Source organism: Osmerus mordax, chromosome 17 (genome assembly GCF_038355195.1).
Source record: "Osmerus mordax isolate fOsmMor3 chromosome 17, fOsmMor3.pri, whole genome shotgun sequence".
Lineage (NCBI taxonomy): Eukaryota > Metazoa > Chordata > Actinopteri > Osmeriformes > Osmeridae > Osmerus > Osmerus mordax.
This window is the reverse complement of record NC_090066.1, coordinates 1,384,226-1,400,167: the sequence shown is the minus strand read 5'-3', so window position 1 is coordinate 1,400,167 and position 15,942 is coordinate 1,384,226. Positions and strand designations below refer to the sequence as shown.

General features: G+C 49.8%; 1 protein-coding gene across 1 annotated transcript in view; it reads left to right on the top strand.

Annotated features, from left to right (window-relative positions):
- pcloa (piccolo presynaptic cytomatrix protein a) overlaps positions 1-15,942 on the top strand; it is a 48,654-nt gene that overhangs the window by 1,565 nt on the left and 31,147 nt on the right. Inside the window, exons 2-5 of the mRNA XM_067254939.1 lie at positions 1,192-1,853; positions 1,941-2,278; positions 3,928-4,198; positions 4,268-5,103. Coding sequence (XP_067111040.1) covers positions 1,192-1,853; positions 1,941-2,278; positions 3,928-4,198; positions 4,268-5,103 — 2,107 coding nt within the window. The remainder of the gene's footprint in view (positions 1-1,191; positions 1,854-1,940; positions 2,279-3,927; positions 4,199-4,267; positions 5,104-15,942) is intronic.

Sequence of the window (15,942 nt, the reverse complement as noted above, 5' to 3'; positions counted from 1 at the left end):
GACTTAATCGCGAGCATTGCATCGATCGTCTCGTGACAGTCACGTCTTAATTGAAGAATTACAGAGTTGTCTCTGACAGTGTGTTGGCTGTTTCTATCGCCTCCCTGATCCAACTAATAAAGCCATTTCATCTTGCACTACCGGAGCCGTTTCACCGTTTGTCTTTTGCCGTCAACATTCTCTTTTGACTTTCCGTTACTTTCCGTTATCGGTAGCCTGCAGTAGTAACTTACTATTTGAGTTCACAGGGGTGATGAAAGGCCTCGGTCCAATAACTTTAGGGCTAAGGGGCTGGAATCCATGAGATATGTGGAAAGTGGTTTAATGTTTGACATATAACTCCCAGTGGTGTGAAACAGTCTCTGCCATAGTAGGTTTCTGATCAATTCTCTTAAACTTATCAGGATTTTGAAAACTGACGGATTAATATAATATCTATGTCAGTTCATTTGATCTTGTCACCATCGATGTAGATTTAATTGGACTTAATGGACTAGTATTGTTTTGTCTTTCTTCTTCTGCTTTGATGGCTTGGATGTCACCATAACAACACTGCCAAAGCATTAAGTATCAATGAAACAAAATGAAACATTTCATAGATTTAAATAAGAAAACTTTCTGTTTCTCATTCTTTCTTCTCTCTCTCTCTCTCTCTCTCTCTCTCTCTCTCTCTCTCTCTCTCTCTCTCTCTCTCTCTCTCTCTCTCTCTCTTCCATCTTCTCTCCTCTCTCTCTTCCCCTCTCTCTCTCTCTCTCTCTCTCTCTCTCTCTCTCTCTCTCTCTCTCTCTCTCTCTCTTCCATCTCCTCTCCTCTCTCTGTCTTCCTCTCTCTTCCCCTCTCTCTTCTCTGTCTTCCTCTCTCTTCCCCTCTCTCTCCTCTCTCTGTCTTCGTCTCTCTTCCATCTCCTCTCTCTCTCCTCTCTCTGTCTTCCTCTCTCTTCCCCTCTCTCTCCTCTCTCTGTCTTCCTCTCTCTTCCCCTCTCTCTCCTCTCTCTGTCTTCCTCTCTCTTCCCCTCTCTCTCCTCTCTCTGTCTTCGTCTCTCTTCCATCTCCTCTCTCTCCCCTCTCTCTGTCTTCCTCTCTCTTCCCCTCTCTCTCCTCTCTCTGTCTTCCTCTCTCTTCCCCTCTCTCTCCTCTCTCTGTCTTCCTCTCTCTTCCCCTCTCTCTCCATCTTCTGCTGTGTGTTTCTCAGGCCTTCCGAAGCGGATGCCCAGCAGCGCCCCCAGCAGGCAGGAGGCGGGGCCTCTCGGGGCCCGACAGGCCTCAGCAAGAGTCGGACCGTAGACGCGTTCGGACAGGGCCCCGTGGGCAAGCCGTCCCCAGGCCGCAGCCCCTCGTCCCTCAGCCTCCTCGAGTCCAAATTCCGGCAGGAGCCCAAAGACCCAGAGACCAAAAGCGGCATGTTCGGCTCTAACTTCCTGAGCGGGGCCAACCCTCTCAATGCCGTCTCCTCCATGACGTCCTCCATGTCCTCTGCGGTCAACATCCCCAAATTCGGCTTGTTTGGAGATGAGGAGGAGGACGATAGCCCCCCTCCAACAGCAGCCAAGCCAGGAGGGAAGCCCCCTGGGGGGCCCCCAGGGCAGGGGAAAGGCCCTCAGCAAGGCCCAGGGCCCAAGGGCCCCCAGCAAGGAGGGCCACCGAGACAGGGCCAAGCAGGGCCCCCTGGACAGGGACCTAAACCAGGCCAGGGCCCCCCAGGCCAAGGGCCCCCCGGACAGCAGGGCCCAAGGCCAGGCCAGGGACCCCCAGGCCAAGGGCCCCCCGGACAGCAGGGCCCAAGGCCAGGCCAGGGCCCCCCAGGCCAAGGGCCCCCCGGACAGCAGGGCCCAAGGCCAGGCCAGGGACCCCCAGGCCAAGGGCCCCCCGGACAGCAGGGCCCAAGGCCAGGCCAGGGACCCCCAGGCCAAGGGCCCCCCGGACAGCAGGGCCAAAAGCCAGGCCAGGGCCCACCCCAACAGGGTGGCCCACAACAGCAAAAAGGAGGCCCACAAGGACCCCCCCAAGGACCTGGGGGTAAGCCAGGGCCGCAGCAGGCAGGACCAGGTGGGTCTGGGAAGCCTGGGCCCCCCGGCCCGGATGCACAGCCAGGCGGCCCGGCCAAGGCAGGAGGACCCCCTGGCCCCCCAGGGCCTGGGAAGCCTGGAGGTGGGGTGTGTCCGCTGTGTAAGAGCACCCAGTTGAACGTTGGAGCTAAGGAGCCACCCAATTATAGCACCTGTACTGAGTGCAAGAACCAGGTGTGCAGCCTGTGTGGATTCAGCCCTCCAGATTCAGCGGTAAGAAACAACTGGATCTGTGTGTTTGACTGTTTGTTTATGTATATCTGACAGGTTTTTTTCCAACTGTGTCTCTTCTCACCCTCGTCCCCTGAAATAATGAAAACACTGTCTCTCTCAGGATAGAACTTCAATATGAATTCTTAGAAAGTGTCACATCAAGAATTCAGAGTGCCTCCAATACTAGGGCAGGTTCAATATTGATGGCCAGTGTTCCTCCCTGGAAACAATCATCTTGTTTTGTGATATCAATACAGACTGGGTTAGCTTTGTAGCATTAGCATAGTTTCACTTAGTACTTTATACTTAGCTTTTAGCTTGCTAATGCTAAAAATAGCCTTTAGCATAGAACGAGCCAGGTGGTAACTACTAGCTTTTAGCATTAGCATCTTTAGCATTCCTGAGATGCTAATGCATGTCTGTGCTAGCTTTAGCTAGGCCTCTCATATGAACAACACACAGCATGAGCAGAAGAGGCACCATATGGACACTGGGGAAGTGAGCGAGGTGACTCATGTCTCAAACACAGGAAGCTACCATAGCAGAGCTACCTGATGGCCACTGGTTACCCAAGCTGGTCGATAGCCATTTTTAAAACCTGTTGCGTTACAGTACCTGCAATGTTCCCAAAAGGGAGATTTCCCCTGCGCTACCAACACAGGAAAGGGTGAAAACAACACTCAGACGTAATGGATTCCAGAGTCTGTTTTGCCCGACGCTGTGCTGGGCATTTTCCTGTACAGCATAATGAGATCAGCGCTATCTGTAGTTCATCTTCTCTTCAGAATAGCCGTATTGTTTGGATGTTTGACACCAATCATGAAAAGACAAATGAGTTGAGCCGGTTGTTCCATCATGCAGGCAAATGATAGTGAAAATATCAATACTGGCCCTTTTAATTATTCTATGGCTAGGTCACTGTAGTAAGGAAATATATACTAATGGTTCTATTGATTAACCTAAATAGGAAAATAATAGTAAAAGGCCCTAAATTTATGGTGGGGAAATACTTTTGTGAGCATCAATATAGTACATAACAACAAGCCCATGTTTCATCATAAGAACTTTTAAAATATAGATAGATTTTCAGTATTTCAAGACTAAATCAATAAACTTCACGTACTCAATGAAGACAAATCACGTTATATAAATAATAGGATTTTGTACCTCAAATGGGGGAAACATGCTGCTGGAGAATGTTATAGCTGTTCTGGAAATTGCTTTGATATATAAAGGCTCCATCATTAATGCTTAATGAGACTGCAAATTTGCAATATTTGCTATTAAATCCCCAAGCTTAGTCAGAACTAATTTGTCTCATGAAGAGAGGAAGGAAAACAATTTGGGTTTGGAAAGAAGGATCATGTGCAACTGGAACTGGCAAATTAATTTGTGTTTGTAACTGGAATAACAGAACAGCATTCTATTAATGTGTTATATTTGTGCATGTGCATGCATTTGTGTGTGTTTTTTTCCCCACATCTGACCATATTTTGTAAAACATTTTAAGATGGATTTTGGCCTTTTCTTGGCTTTATCAGACAGAGAGAGTTGGCGAAAGACAGGAAATGTAGGAGAGAGAGAAAGGATGCAGAAATGGTCCTGATCGGGCAGGGTGCCCATGTCTGACGTGTTCTGTCCTTCCACAGGGGAAGGAGTGGCTGTGCCTGAACTGCCAGATGCAGCGTGCCATGGGGGGGAAGGAGAACTCAGGCCCCCCCTCCACCATGAAACCACGACAAGGCTCCGCCCCTACCTCCCCACAGAGGAAGGACCCCAACGCCAAACCCGACGGCAGGAAGCCATCCCTCCTGATCAAGCAGCAGAGCGTCACAGACTCCTTCAAAGGCTTAACCCCTCCGACGACGCCCAAGCAGAAATCTCCGGGTCCCTCCTCCCCAGGGCCCATGTCCCCCGGAGGACAGAAGCCCCCAGATTCTCCCGGGTCCACAGGGAGCAGGTCCCAGCCTCCGTCCCCCCAGCATCGCCCCGGCGGACCGCCACAAATCGACCCCAAAACGGGCCGCCCCATCCAGCCCGGCCAGAAAGGAAGCCCCCAGCCCTCTCCAGCCAAGCCCAAGCAGGAGTCCAGCTTCTTCGGGGGCCTGGGGGGCCTGAGTCTGGGGGGGCTGACGGACGCAGCCAAGCCCCCCGCCGCTGCCTCCCAGGCGGCAGAGTCCGTCACAGGAAAACTGTTCAGTGGCTTCGGGGGGTTCACAGAATCGGCAAAGCCTCAAGCCCCGCCCTCCTCCGCCCCTAAACAGGAAGAGTCCGTGGCAGGGAAGCTGTTTGGAGGGTTCGGCTTCAGCGAAGCAGCCAAGCCTCCAGCCGCCGCCTCCCAGAAGGCCGAGGCCGTTTCGGGGAAGATGTTTGGGTTCGGGTCTTCCATCTTAAGCTCGGCCACAAACCTCATCTCAAACGCTCCGGGGGGTGATGACGCAAACGAAGAGTCTCCACCTGGTTCCCCTCCCGACACTCCCGGAGCAGACTCCCCCCTCGGCTCCCCCCCGGACTCCCCCTTCTCCCCTCCCGGGTCCCCCCCGGACGACTCCGACTGCCCCCCTGACACCCCGGATGCCAAGTCCAAGGATGCCCCTAAGCCCATCCCCCAGGAGGAGAACCTTGAAGTCCAGCCTGCACCAGAGCCTCCCAAAGCGGATGAGCCTCCTACTCCAGCCCCAGGCTCTGGGGCCCTGGAAAACTGCCCTCTCTGTAAGGTGGAGCTGAATGTGGGATGTGACCCACCCAACTACAGCATCTGTACGGAGTGCAACAAGACTGTGTGCAACCTTTGTGGGTTCAACCCCACGCCTCACCTGGGAGAGGTAAGGCCAACACCACCATTCTGGCAAAGCCCCTCTAAAATGGTCGTGTACATCTTCATGAGTTGTTTTAAACGTAGTCGCTATGTTCTACATGTCCCACAGCCCATTAGTCACGATACTGTGTGTCTTCTAAATAGATCACAGTATCTCCATTTTATGCTCTTGAATTGGGTCACACTGGATTGACTATAAGGTGTAAACAGGCCAGGAAACATATTTGTTCATGTGCTGTCCAATCGCATTAGGATAAGGATCGAAAATGGCAATCAGTTCTGTGCTCATAATCACCGCAATCCTTCTTATAACCCTTGTGTGGTATTCGGATATATGGAACCCATTTTCAATATTTCAGTACAGATTATTTTAAACCTGTGAGACTTATTAGCCTTTGAGAGAGTGACACTTGACTGTAGTCTTATTCACACCGTGTGTGTGTGTGTGTGTGTGTGTGTGTGTGTGTGTGTGTGTGAGAGAGAGAGAGAGACAGAAAGAGAGAGACACAGAGAGAGAGAGAGAGAGAGAGAGAGAGAGAGAGAGAGAGAGTCACAGAGAGAGAGAGAGAGAGAGAGAATGCCTGTGTGTGTGTACGTATGAGCGTGCGTAAGAGAGAGAGATGTTCAAAGAGTATGTGGAAACTCGGTGTGCTTGTCTCCTGAGGGCCGGGGGCTGCTTGGTTATAGCCGTCATTGTGTTGTGCTTCTCTCTGACGCTCAGTGAACATATATGGTTGTGCATTGAGCACCATAAACAGATGGTTAATGGGTTCATCAAAGTGTAGTGCAGAAAAGGCAATGTAACTCATGTGGTTCAGTAGATAAAACCATACTCGAGAAACGTTTTGTCCTTATGGCATGTTGATGTGAGAAATGTAATTATAGGACTTGATGTCAGTACGTTTTATTTCTTTGTAAGCCTTGACACAATTCTGAAATATTTAGATTCTTAGTAATCTTTGATGACTATTTCATACTATTATTGTAAAAAGCAGCATTATTGGAAATAAGCGAAGCTAAACAAAAAATACTGGACACCGCCAGGGAAACAGTAGATGTAGTTTTGTAAAAGCAAGTTTGACTTTGCTGAAGTATTTTCCACCTAGCGTGTTAGCATAGCCAGGGCCATCTCACGCATTCGCCGTGAGACTCACGCACAGGACCCAAACGTTGACAGGTAGGCCTATGGTAATCTCACGACAAACTTTTTATTAAACTTAAGAGCCCTGATAGCGTAGCATGTTCAGGAGAGCTTCTTTGCTTATTTTTCCACATAGCATACTAGCATAGCATGTTTGGGAGAACTTCATTTATTTTCCACCTAGCATGCTAGCGTAGCGTAGCTTGGGAGAGCTTCTTCACGTGTTTCTTACTTTGTGTTTGTCGGGGGTTTAAGGTGGTGTGGTGGTGCGTGGGTAGGACTGTGGTAATCCCTGCTAGGTCTATATTAGGGGCACTGATGAGCTTAGGCAGAGAATGTCCGGTTCCACTTCCTCGTGAGAAAACATCCGTCCTTTTCCTGCATCATGGTCTAACAGACCAGTATTGGTCCCGCATAGGAGAAGGGCTTTGATGAGTAAAACAATTAATAATAATATTCAAAACAACTCCCAGGAAAATGCAACTCGCTAATCATTTCAAGCAACGCTCTTAAAGCGTCGCTCTCAACCAGCCTTCCCGTACATGTCTTATCTACACCGTGTAACACACAAGTAACATTGACTGCCGTCCCACGAGACAAGCAAACGAGGAAAAGACCTCACCCATCAGACGACGTCATGGGTTTTGATGCTTTTTAGTGTTGTTGTAACGATACATCTTGTGAATAATGAGGGGCTGCTTACCTGGCTAATTGAGGCCAGACATGGGCAGGTGTGTAATTACACTGGAGAGATATGCATCCCAAGGTGCTTAAGCTGCTGTAATTGGACGATGATTTGCCACCGCTAGACCGGCCCGTCTTAACGTTGTTACGGATCGGCTTATTTTGCAAAGAATTATAGAGTAAAGGAACCAGAAGACTGCAGGAAGCACAATGCCTGAGCTCCACACCAGCTCTCCTCCACATGCCAGACACACTCAGTTAATTCCATATTCAACGGCTCCAGAAGGATGAACAAGACAACCCGATTATGCAAATAAAAAAGACCCCCATTGAAGAGAAAGAGAGACTTTACTACAGCCTGAAATCATTTGAAGAGAAAGAGAGACTTTACTACAGCCTGAAATCATTTCTGTATGTTTCCGAGAACGTGGGGTCTAGGGGAAGGATCACGGGCCGACCCAGATCTCTCAAACCTCTCCATCCAGCGCTCTCCTCTAACCTTGAACTGATTGATGTCGTTCCCAGGTTTTTGTTTGCTGTAACGTGCAGAGCGTTCCTCTGTTTGTAATGAAATCGAGGGTGTGAGTCATTGATGTATGGCAGCAGCGCTTGGTGAAAGGCAAGGCCTGGCCCAGCCTTCCTGGGTTGACTCATCTGTGCGTAGTGTGTGTGTGTGTGCATGCAAGTGTAGTGTGTGCGTGTGTGTGTGCATGTGTAGTGTGTGTGTGTGTGTGTGTAGTGTGTGTCGCTCTCAGAACACCAGCTGAAGAGTACAGATGTGTGTTTGTACAACGCTGTATCCCATGGTGTCTGAAGAACTTAGGTTAGTCAGCAAAAATTGTGGAAGTGTGCAGTTTGGGGCGGTTGTGGGGGATGGTGGGGGGGTGTACACAGTGTTATATCTTATGGAGCTTTAGGGCAAACTGCGTTGAGGGCTGGATGTGTGTGTGTGTGTGTGTACTGCAGTTTAAATGGAGTCTGCTTCCTAAAAGGATTTGAAGAGCAGGAGGGTGGCACTTCTATCCACCCAAGGCTAGAGGTGTCCCTTAACTGAAGGGACACCGAAGGGAGTCAGATGGCTGAGCGGTGAGGGAGTCGGGCTAGTAATCCGAAGGTTGCCAGTTCGATTCCCGGTCATGCCAACTGACGTTGTGTCCTTGGGCAAGGCACTTCACCCTACTTGCCTCGGGGGAATGTCCCTGTACTTACTGTAAGTCGCTCTGGATAAGAGCGTCTGCTAAATGACTAAATGTAACTGCTGTCAGTATGGGTCGCCACCAGAGGAAACACTCCCCCTCCCTCCACACTACACTACACACACACACACACACACACACACATATAAATAACACACACACATACACATCACACACACACATATACCAGGGGTGTGCGTGCTTGGTGGGGACAGTAGTGTGAAGCTGACAGGAAGGCACAAATAGAGTGTGTGAGAGACTGTCTCGCATCAGACAGTGTTTCTAGTGCTGACCTCTAACCCCAGGAGAGTTGACCCCTGACCTCAGGTTGTAGTGCTGTGTGTGCCACCTGATATTCCTCGAGCCTCTTTAGCCTCCATGATCACCCAGCGAGCACCTGCGGACACGCCGAGACACAGGTGGTCTCTGATCCGTGTGTGTGTGTGAGTGCTGTGTCTGTGTGTTTGTGTGTACATATGTAGTGTGTGTGTGGACGTGTGTTTGTGTGTGCGTGTGTTTGCTTGTGTGAGCAGCGTGCGTGAGAACTGTGTTGGTCACAGTTATCCCTCATGCTGTCCCTCTCTGTTCTGTCCTGTCTACCCCCACTACACACACTCACACACACACACACACATACACACACACAGTGTGCTGGGCTCTTGGCTCTGCATGGTTTGTCCTGGTCCCTGCTCATTGCTATTCAGGCTTCTGCCCACGCTTCCACGCTTCCACGGCCGCTCGGAGCAGTACTCTGCCCCCACACCCAGCAGCCAGGCGGGATCACCTCCCTCCTGGGTCTCACGCACGCACGCGCTCACACACACACACACACAGAGACACAGAGACACACACACACACACTGACACACACACGTTGCTCAGCCTGACGCAGTGTTCTGTATCCTCATTATGTAATCCACCTCCTCCTGAAACTCCTCCTATATCTCAAGTCTTGCGTTTGCAGTATACATAGTGTGTGCGTGTGTGTGTGCGTGTGTCAGTGTGTGTGTGAACGTGTGTGTGCTCTGCTCCATAACACAGCACCATCTCATTCACTACCATCCCTGAGGACAGAGAGGGGCCGAAATAGCCAAGTGACAAAAGAGCCACAGACCCAGCCACACAAGTGACTGCAGGGCCTTTTGGGTGTCCTGTCTCCCTCACCCCTCTCTCTCCCTCCCCCTTCTCCCCCACCCCTCTCTCCCCCTCTCCCTCCCCACTCTCTCCCTCACCCCTCTCCCTCACCCCTCCCCCCCCCCCCCCCCATCTCCCATCTCTCTCCCTCTTCCTCCCTCTCTCCTATCTCTCTGCACCCCTCCCTCTCCCCTTTCCTCTCTCTCTCCCTCTCACTTCTCTCCCTCTCCCCTCTCTCTCTCTCCTTCCCCCCCCTCTCTCTCTGTCTTCCTGCTCATTGTGCTTCCTGTCTTTGTGTTAGCCAGTCTCTTCAGAAGGCCGTTCTGAGGCTGGCTTCCTGTCTGCTCAGAGCTCCTACTGAGTCCTCTGCATGGCCACGCTAACAGCCTTGAAAGGAGCAGTATTTATAGACATGAAGGTGTGTGTGTGTGCGCCTGTTCGCACGTCGATGTGTGTAGACCCAACATATGGTTGATTGATCAACAAATACTGTAGCCAGTGTATCACCTATGTGTTGTCGCATTCCATCCACCTTTTTAGACACAGAGCGAAAGACAGCTCTTAACTGCAGAGTGTTTAAAATGAAACGCGTTCTTCGTACGCCATCATAATGGTGAAATGTGGGTCTAAACTGAGCCCCAAGGATCCAGACAGAACATTACCGTTACCAGGTCTCGAGTGTTTATCATATATATTATATCTCTTGTCTGATTTATGAGAGCACAGGGGTTAAAAATGAGGTTGTATTTTAGCCAAGCAGTGGCTTGAGACAAAAAAAGGCTGGAAAAAAAAGCGTGCCAGGGCAGTTGATTTTGTGCCAGTGTTGCTGGGGTACACAGGAGCAGACACACACACACAGGGCCTGTCTGATAACACAATCTGCAGTATTTACGTCAAGAGGTCTTTGGCCACGTCAGATACGCCATGATACCAAACACTGACCGCACAAATACACACACCACAGTCACACACACCCAGGCAACAATCACTGGCGACTAGTGAGTCATCACTGCTGAGTTAGTTTGTCAGTTGTCATTAAAATGACCTAGATTCAGACAATCACGAGATGAAAAGGCTGGTTTAATGGCAAGATGTGCTCTCCCATGAAAGGCTTGATCTGAGTTTAAGGAAATCAAGGCCCTGAGGCATCTGAGGTTTAAGAAGTCATTGATCAGTTGATTGATCAGTGTGGTTGTCTTTCAGTTTGATCTGTTTTGGTCTCTCTTGTGTCCTCCTAGTTATAGAGTTGGGGGAAGGGGTTGAGCAAGAGAGCAGGGTAGAAAGACAAGCAGGGCTAGCGATAGTTAAAGAGAAAGGGGATTAGCAGAGTAGGTGAAAGATGGGTAAAAGTGAAAGATGGGTAAAAGAGAGTTGAAAGAGAGGGATTAGCAGAAGGGAAAACAAGCAACTTTCGAGGTATGAATGCCTCAGTTATGAGAGCGACGGAGCTATGTGAGGATGTTGTGAGAGCGACGGAGCTATGTGAGGATGTTGTGAGAGGAAAAAAACGACTGATGAAAATTCCCACCGTTTGTAGTAAATACATTTGACTTAAAATGTAATCCATACAAAAGTTAAGGTTTACATTTACATTTAGCAGACGCTCTTATCCAGAGCGACTTACAGTAAGTACAGGGACATTCTCCCCGAGGCAAGTAGGGTGAAGTGCCTTGCACAAGGACACAACGTCATTCGACACAGCCAGGAATCGAACCAACAACCTTCAGATTAATAGCCCGATTCCCTAACCACTCAGCCACCTGACTCCTACAGAATGAATGAAAGGGGTGGGAGGGGTTGTGAGAGGAGGAAGGTGGAGGAGGGATGAACAGGAGGACCCAAGGAGAGGTCTGTTTCAGACAGAAGAGGTGCCAGCTACCACTGTTCTTGGCAAAACTCTAACAAGCTTCTCACTGTAAGTCTACAGCTGTTAGCATTCGTGCTAGCTGGGAGAGCTAATGTGGTTGGGTTTGAAAGCACAGCTGTTAGCATTCGTGCTAGCTGGAGAGCTAATGTGGTTGTGTTTGAAAGCACAGCTGTTAGCATTCGTGCTAGCTGGGAGAGCTAATGTGGTTGGGTTTGAAAGCATTAGCATGGTGTTTACATTTACATTTGTAGTCATTTAGCAGACGCTCTTATCCAGAGCGACTTACAGTAAGTACAAGGACAATACCCCCGAGGCAAGTAAGGTGAAGTGCCTTGCCCAAGGACACAACGTCAGTTTGCACGACCGGGAATCGAACTGTCAACCTCCGGATTACTAGTCCGATTCCGCTCACCGCTCAGCCACCTGACTCAGGTGTCACTCCCTCATGTTAGCTACGTGATGTAGTATTCTGATCCAGAGTTTCAATATGAGATGCCTTCCCTGCCCTTCCCATAGTAACATTAAAAACAGTCCCCAATATGAAATGTATGTCTCTGTATCTCTGTATCTGTGCCTTTTCTCTCTCTCTCTCTCTCTCTCTCTCTCTCTCTCTCTCTCTCTCTCTCTCTCTCTCTCTCTCTCTCTCTCTCTCTCTCTCTCTCTCTCTCTCTCTCTCACCGTGGGGTTGCAGCCAGTCGTGTTTAATTACTCCCCCCTTCTCAGAGCGCAAAGGAGAAGAGGATATCATCTCTGACATTCCTTCGCAACTCCATCCCTCCACCCTCCGCCCTCCATCCCTCCACCCTCCATCCCTCCACCCTCCATCCCTCCATCCCTCCATCCCTCCGCCCTCCATCCCTCCGCCCTCCATCCCTCCACCCTCCATCCCTCCATCCCTCCATCCCTCTGCCCTCCATCCCTCCACCCTCCATCCCTCCACCTCCATCCCTCCATCCCCTCCGCCCTCCATCCCTCCGCCCTCCATCCCTCCACCCTCCATCCCTCCGCCCTCCATCCCTCACCCTCCATCCCTCCACCCTCCTTCCCTCCATCCCCAGAGCCCTGGTTGAACAGGCAAGCTGGCAGTCAACACCTGTGCACATACAACTGCGAGGGGAAAAGCTTGCTGGAAACTGCTTGTAGACACACACACAAAGACGCAGGCATACAGCCACATCTGATGTGAACCGACCCGATACAGATGTTGGGTTAAATGCCGACTATCTGGCTCAGTCAAAACATTCTAAGGCTCAGCATGTGAACATGTTGGTGAGGAGATTTAATGCAAAGTCATTTTATCTGTAATTGACAGGGATGCTGCTCTTACACACAGTTTAGTCTGACCCGGAATAGCCAGGAGCGCTTATTTAAAGCTCCACAACATCTGGTAAATATATCTGAGAAATGTATGCAGAAGCTGCGAGGAACACCTTTCAATCGCAAACTCACACTATCGCACACACTCACACTATCACACTCTCTCACACACACACTATCACACTCTCTCACACACACACACTATCACACTCTCTCACACACACACTATCACACTCTCTCACACACACACACCCTCACACACACCCTAGCGTGGCTGGATATCTGTTTTCTACCTACTCCGCCTCGCTTAGTGTGTATAAATAGGAGCTTTCTCTGTCTCTCACCTGCTCTCACACACACACAGCGCACACACACATTCACCACCAACAGATAGCATGCAGAGCTGACAAGGAAATGTGCAATTGTGAAAGGAACAGAAAACGTCTCATCCCATCAAGCGAGAAGCTGCTAAATGGAAATTCCACTGCAGCACTGTTGTTAGATACAGTTGTGATTGATATTTAGTATGAGCCACTATTTTCTTGTCATGTTTAAATTGACACAGAAAGCTTTTTGATGACCCCTTCTTTCATTGTCGTACCACGATAGTCTCTATTTTGTATTCTTAGGAGTCCTTGGATTCTTCTCTGTGATTTGAAGATCATCCGACCTTGACTTTGTTTACCTCTGCTGTTTAGTCATTTAGGATTTAAATACAAGTTTGTGTATTTAGTTTCCACATTTCTGGTCAACAATCCTTGTAGTGTCCTTGAGAGTTTTTCACTTGTCTAGGAAGACGTTGGAAGTATTTCCACTCTTTCGAATTTGAAGTTGTCAAAGACTTGCCTTTGTGTCTGTGTGTGTGGACCCACGTGTGGATCTCTGTGTGTGTGTGTGTGTGTGTGTGTGTGGTGTGTGTGTGTGTGTGTGTGTGTGTGTTGTGTGTGTGTGTGTGTACACACTGGTGTGTGTGTTTGTGTGACATGAGCCCCTGCAGTTCCCCTTTGTGTGTGAATGCTGCTTTGGGGAACCTCTCACCACACTAGCTGGTGGTGTGGATGTTGTATATCTAGACTTAGAGAGAGAGAGAGAGAGAGAGAGAGAGAGAGAGAGAGAGAGAGAGAGAGAGAGAGAGAGAGAGAGAGAGAGAGAGAGAGAGAGAGAGAGAGAGAGAGAGAGAGAGAGGAGAGAGAGAGAGAGAGAGAGAGAGAGAGAGAGAGAGAGAGAGAGAGAGAGAGAGAGAGAGAGAGAGAGAGAGATGAGAGAGAGAGAGAGAGAGAGAGAGAGAGAGAGAGAGAGAGAGAGAGAGAGAGAGAGAGAGAGAGAGAGAGAGAGAGAGAGAGAGAGAGAGAGAGAGAGAGAGAGAGAGAGAGAGAGAGAGAGAGAGAGAGAGAGAGAGAGAGAGAGAGAGAGAGAGAGAGAGAGAGAGGAGAGAGAGAGAGAGAGAGAGAGAGAGAGAGAGAGAGAGAGAGAGAGAGAGAGAGAGAGAGAGAGAGAGAGAGAGAGGTTCCATCATGTTGTATATCAAGGAGGATTCTTCCTTCCTGTCTATGGATGAGGTGAAACAGGGTGCATGGAAAGCAGGTGTGTGTGTAGGAACCCTGTTTATTGTGGAAGATTTCCAGGGGGCCTGTCATTTGTGATTTCTGATAACGTCAGCGATGACAAGGCCATGAGTGGCCCTGTGTCAACTCAACAGAGGGTGATTGGCTGGCTGGCTGGCTGGCTGGCAGGCAGGCTTGCTGGCTAACTGACATCCTGGCTGGCTGGCTAAATTCTCATTATTCCTTATCACTGGGCATCTCTCTGCCGTCTCTCTCTGTGTTAATAGATCGAGCAGTCAAGCTGAAGGACTCAGCAGAGTCTGGGTCTGGGAAGAAGGCTTCATGAAATCAGATGTATTTTATTATTCACATCCACCGAGGACACAGTCAGCCCCGTCACCACGCCTCTACCGTCACCACGCCTCTGCCGTGTCCTCCTGCCCCTGCTCTGGGTCCGGCACACACTGTCTTGATCTCGTGACAGTGATTCACGATGCCGCCATTCAAACTCTAATCCATGTAACCCATATTCCATTGGAGGTGTTTCTCCTGCCAGTGGGGGTGGTGTCTGTCCAGACAGACAGTGTGTACAGACTCACACTCTATTTACAGTGCCTTGTCTCCCCCCCTCCCCTCTCTCTCGCTCTCTCTTTCTCGTTTTGTCTCTCTCACTCATCTCTGCTTGCTGCCTCTTGCTCTCAAACCCCCTATTATTTTCTTAGTGTGCTGTGTGACTTAGCATTGCCCCATCTGTCTATCTACTTGTCTGACTGTCCCTGTGTGTCTGTCTGTCAGCCTCACGTCCACACTGTTGAAGAGAGAGAGAGAGAGAGAGGGTAGAGGAGAGAGGGGAGAGAAGAGAGAGGGGAGAGAGGAGAGAGGAGAAAGGGGAGGAGAGACGGCAGGAGGAGAGAGGGGAGAGGAGAGAGGGCAGGAGGAGAGAGGGGAGAGGAGGAGAGGAGAGAGAGGAGAGAGGAGAAAGGGGAGGAGAGGCGGCAGGAGGAGAGAGGGGAGAGAGGAGAGAGGAGAAAGGGGAGGAGAGACGGCAGGAGGAGAGAGGGGAGAGGAGGAGAGGAGAGAGGAGAAAGGGGAGGAGAGAGGGCAGGAGGAGAGAGGGGAGAGGAGGAGAGGAGAGAGGAGAAAGGGGAGGAGAGAGGGCAGGAGGAGAGAGGGTAGAGGAGGAGAGGAGAGAGGAGAAAGGGGAGGAGAGAGGGCAGGAGGAGAGAGGGTAGAGGAGGAGAGGAGAGAGGGGAGGAGAGAGGGGAGGAAAGGAGGAGAATAAAGAGAGGAGAGGAGGAGAAGAGAGGGGAGGAGAGGTAGGAGAGGAGAGGAGAAGAGGAGAGAAAGAGAAGGAAAGGGATGAACTCTATGTATCTACTTGTCTGACTGTCCCTGTCTGTCTGTCTGTCCATCTATGATCTATGGGCCAGATCTAGCACCAGCACCACTGTTCAAGGTTACATCACAACGCTGTGAAGCAATGTGTTGTGGGAAACATGGACTTCATCCTGCGTCAGAGATGGAGAAAACGAGGCTGTCTACCCACTCTGGGACCACTGTGTACTTGTGTGTGTGCGCTTTTGGATCTTATCTAGAAACCCTTATGATGTTAAAGACTAGTTTTCAGTAGCCATAGCAGTTTTTCAGAGCTACCTTACAGTAGTTGCTAATGCTGCATGTTGAATCACCTTGTTCAATTAAATTTAAAAAATTACCCTCAAATTGCAATTCTCAGTGGGGCCGATGATGTGTTTATTTAATGCTTGTTCAAGTGAGTGTCAAATAATGTAAAACATTGATAAGATAACCATGACAAGGCTGAATCAGTGGTCCTCTGGGACCAGATTTGAACAGCTGTAATCGTAATGGCTTGTTGCCTCATTGCTGAGCTGAAAAAGCACTAATTATTTCTGGATGCTTTACTCCCAAGTAGACAGGATAAATGATGATAAAGTCATTGCACT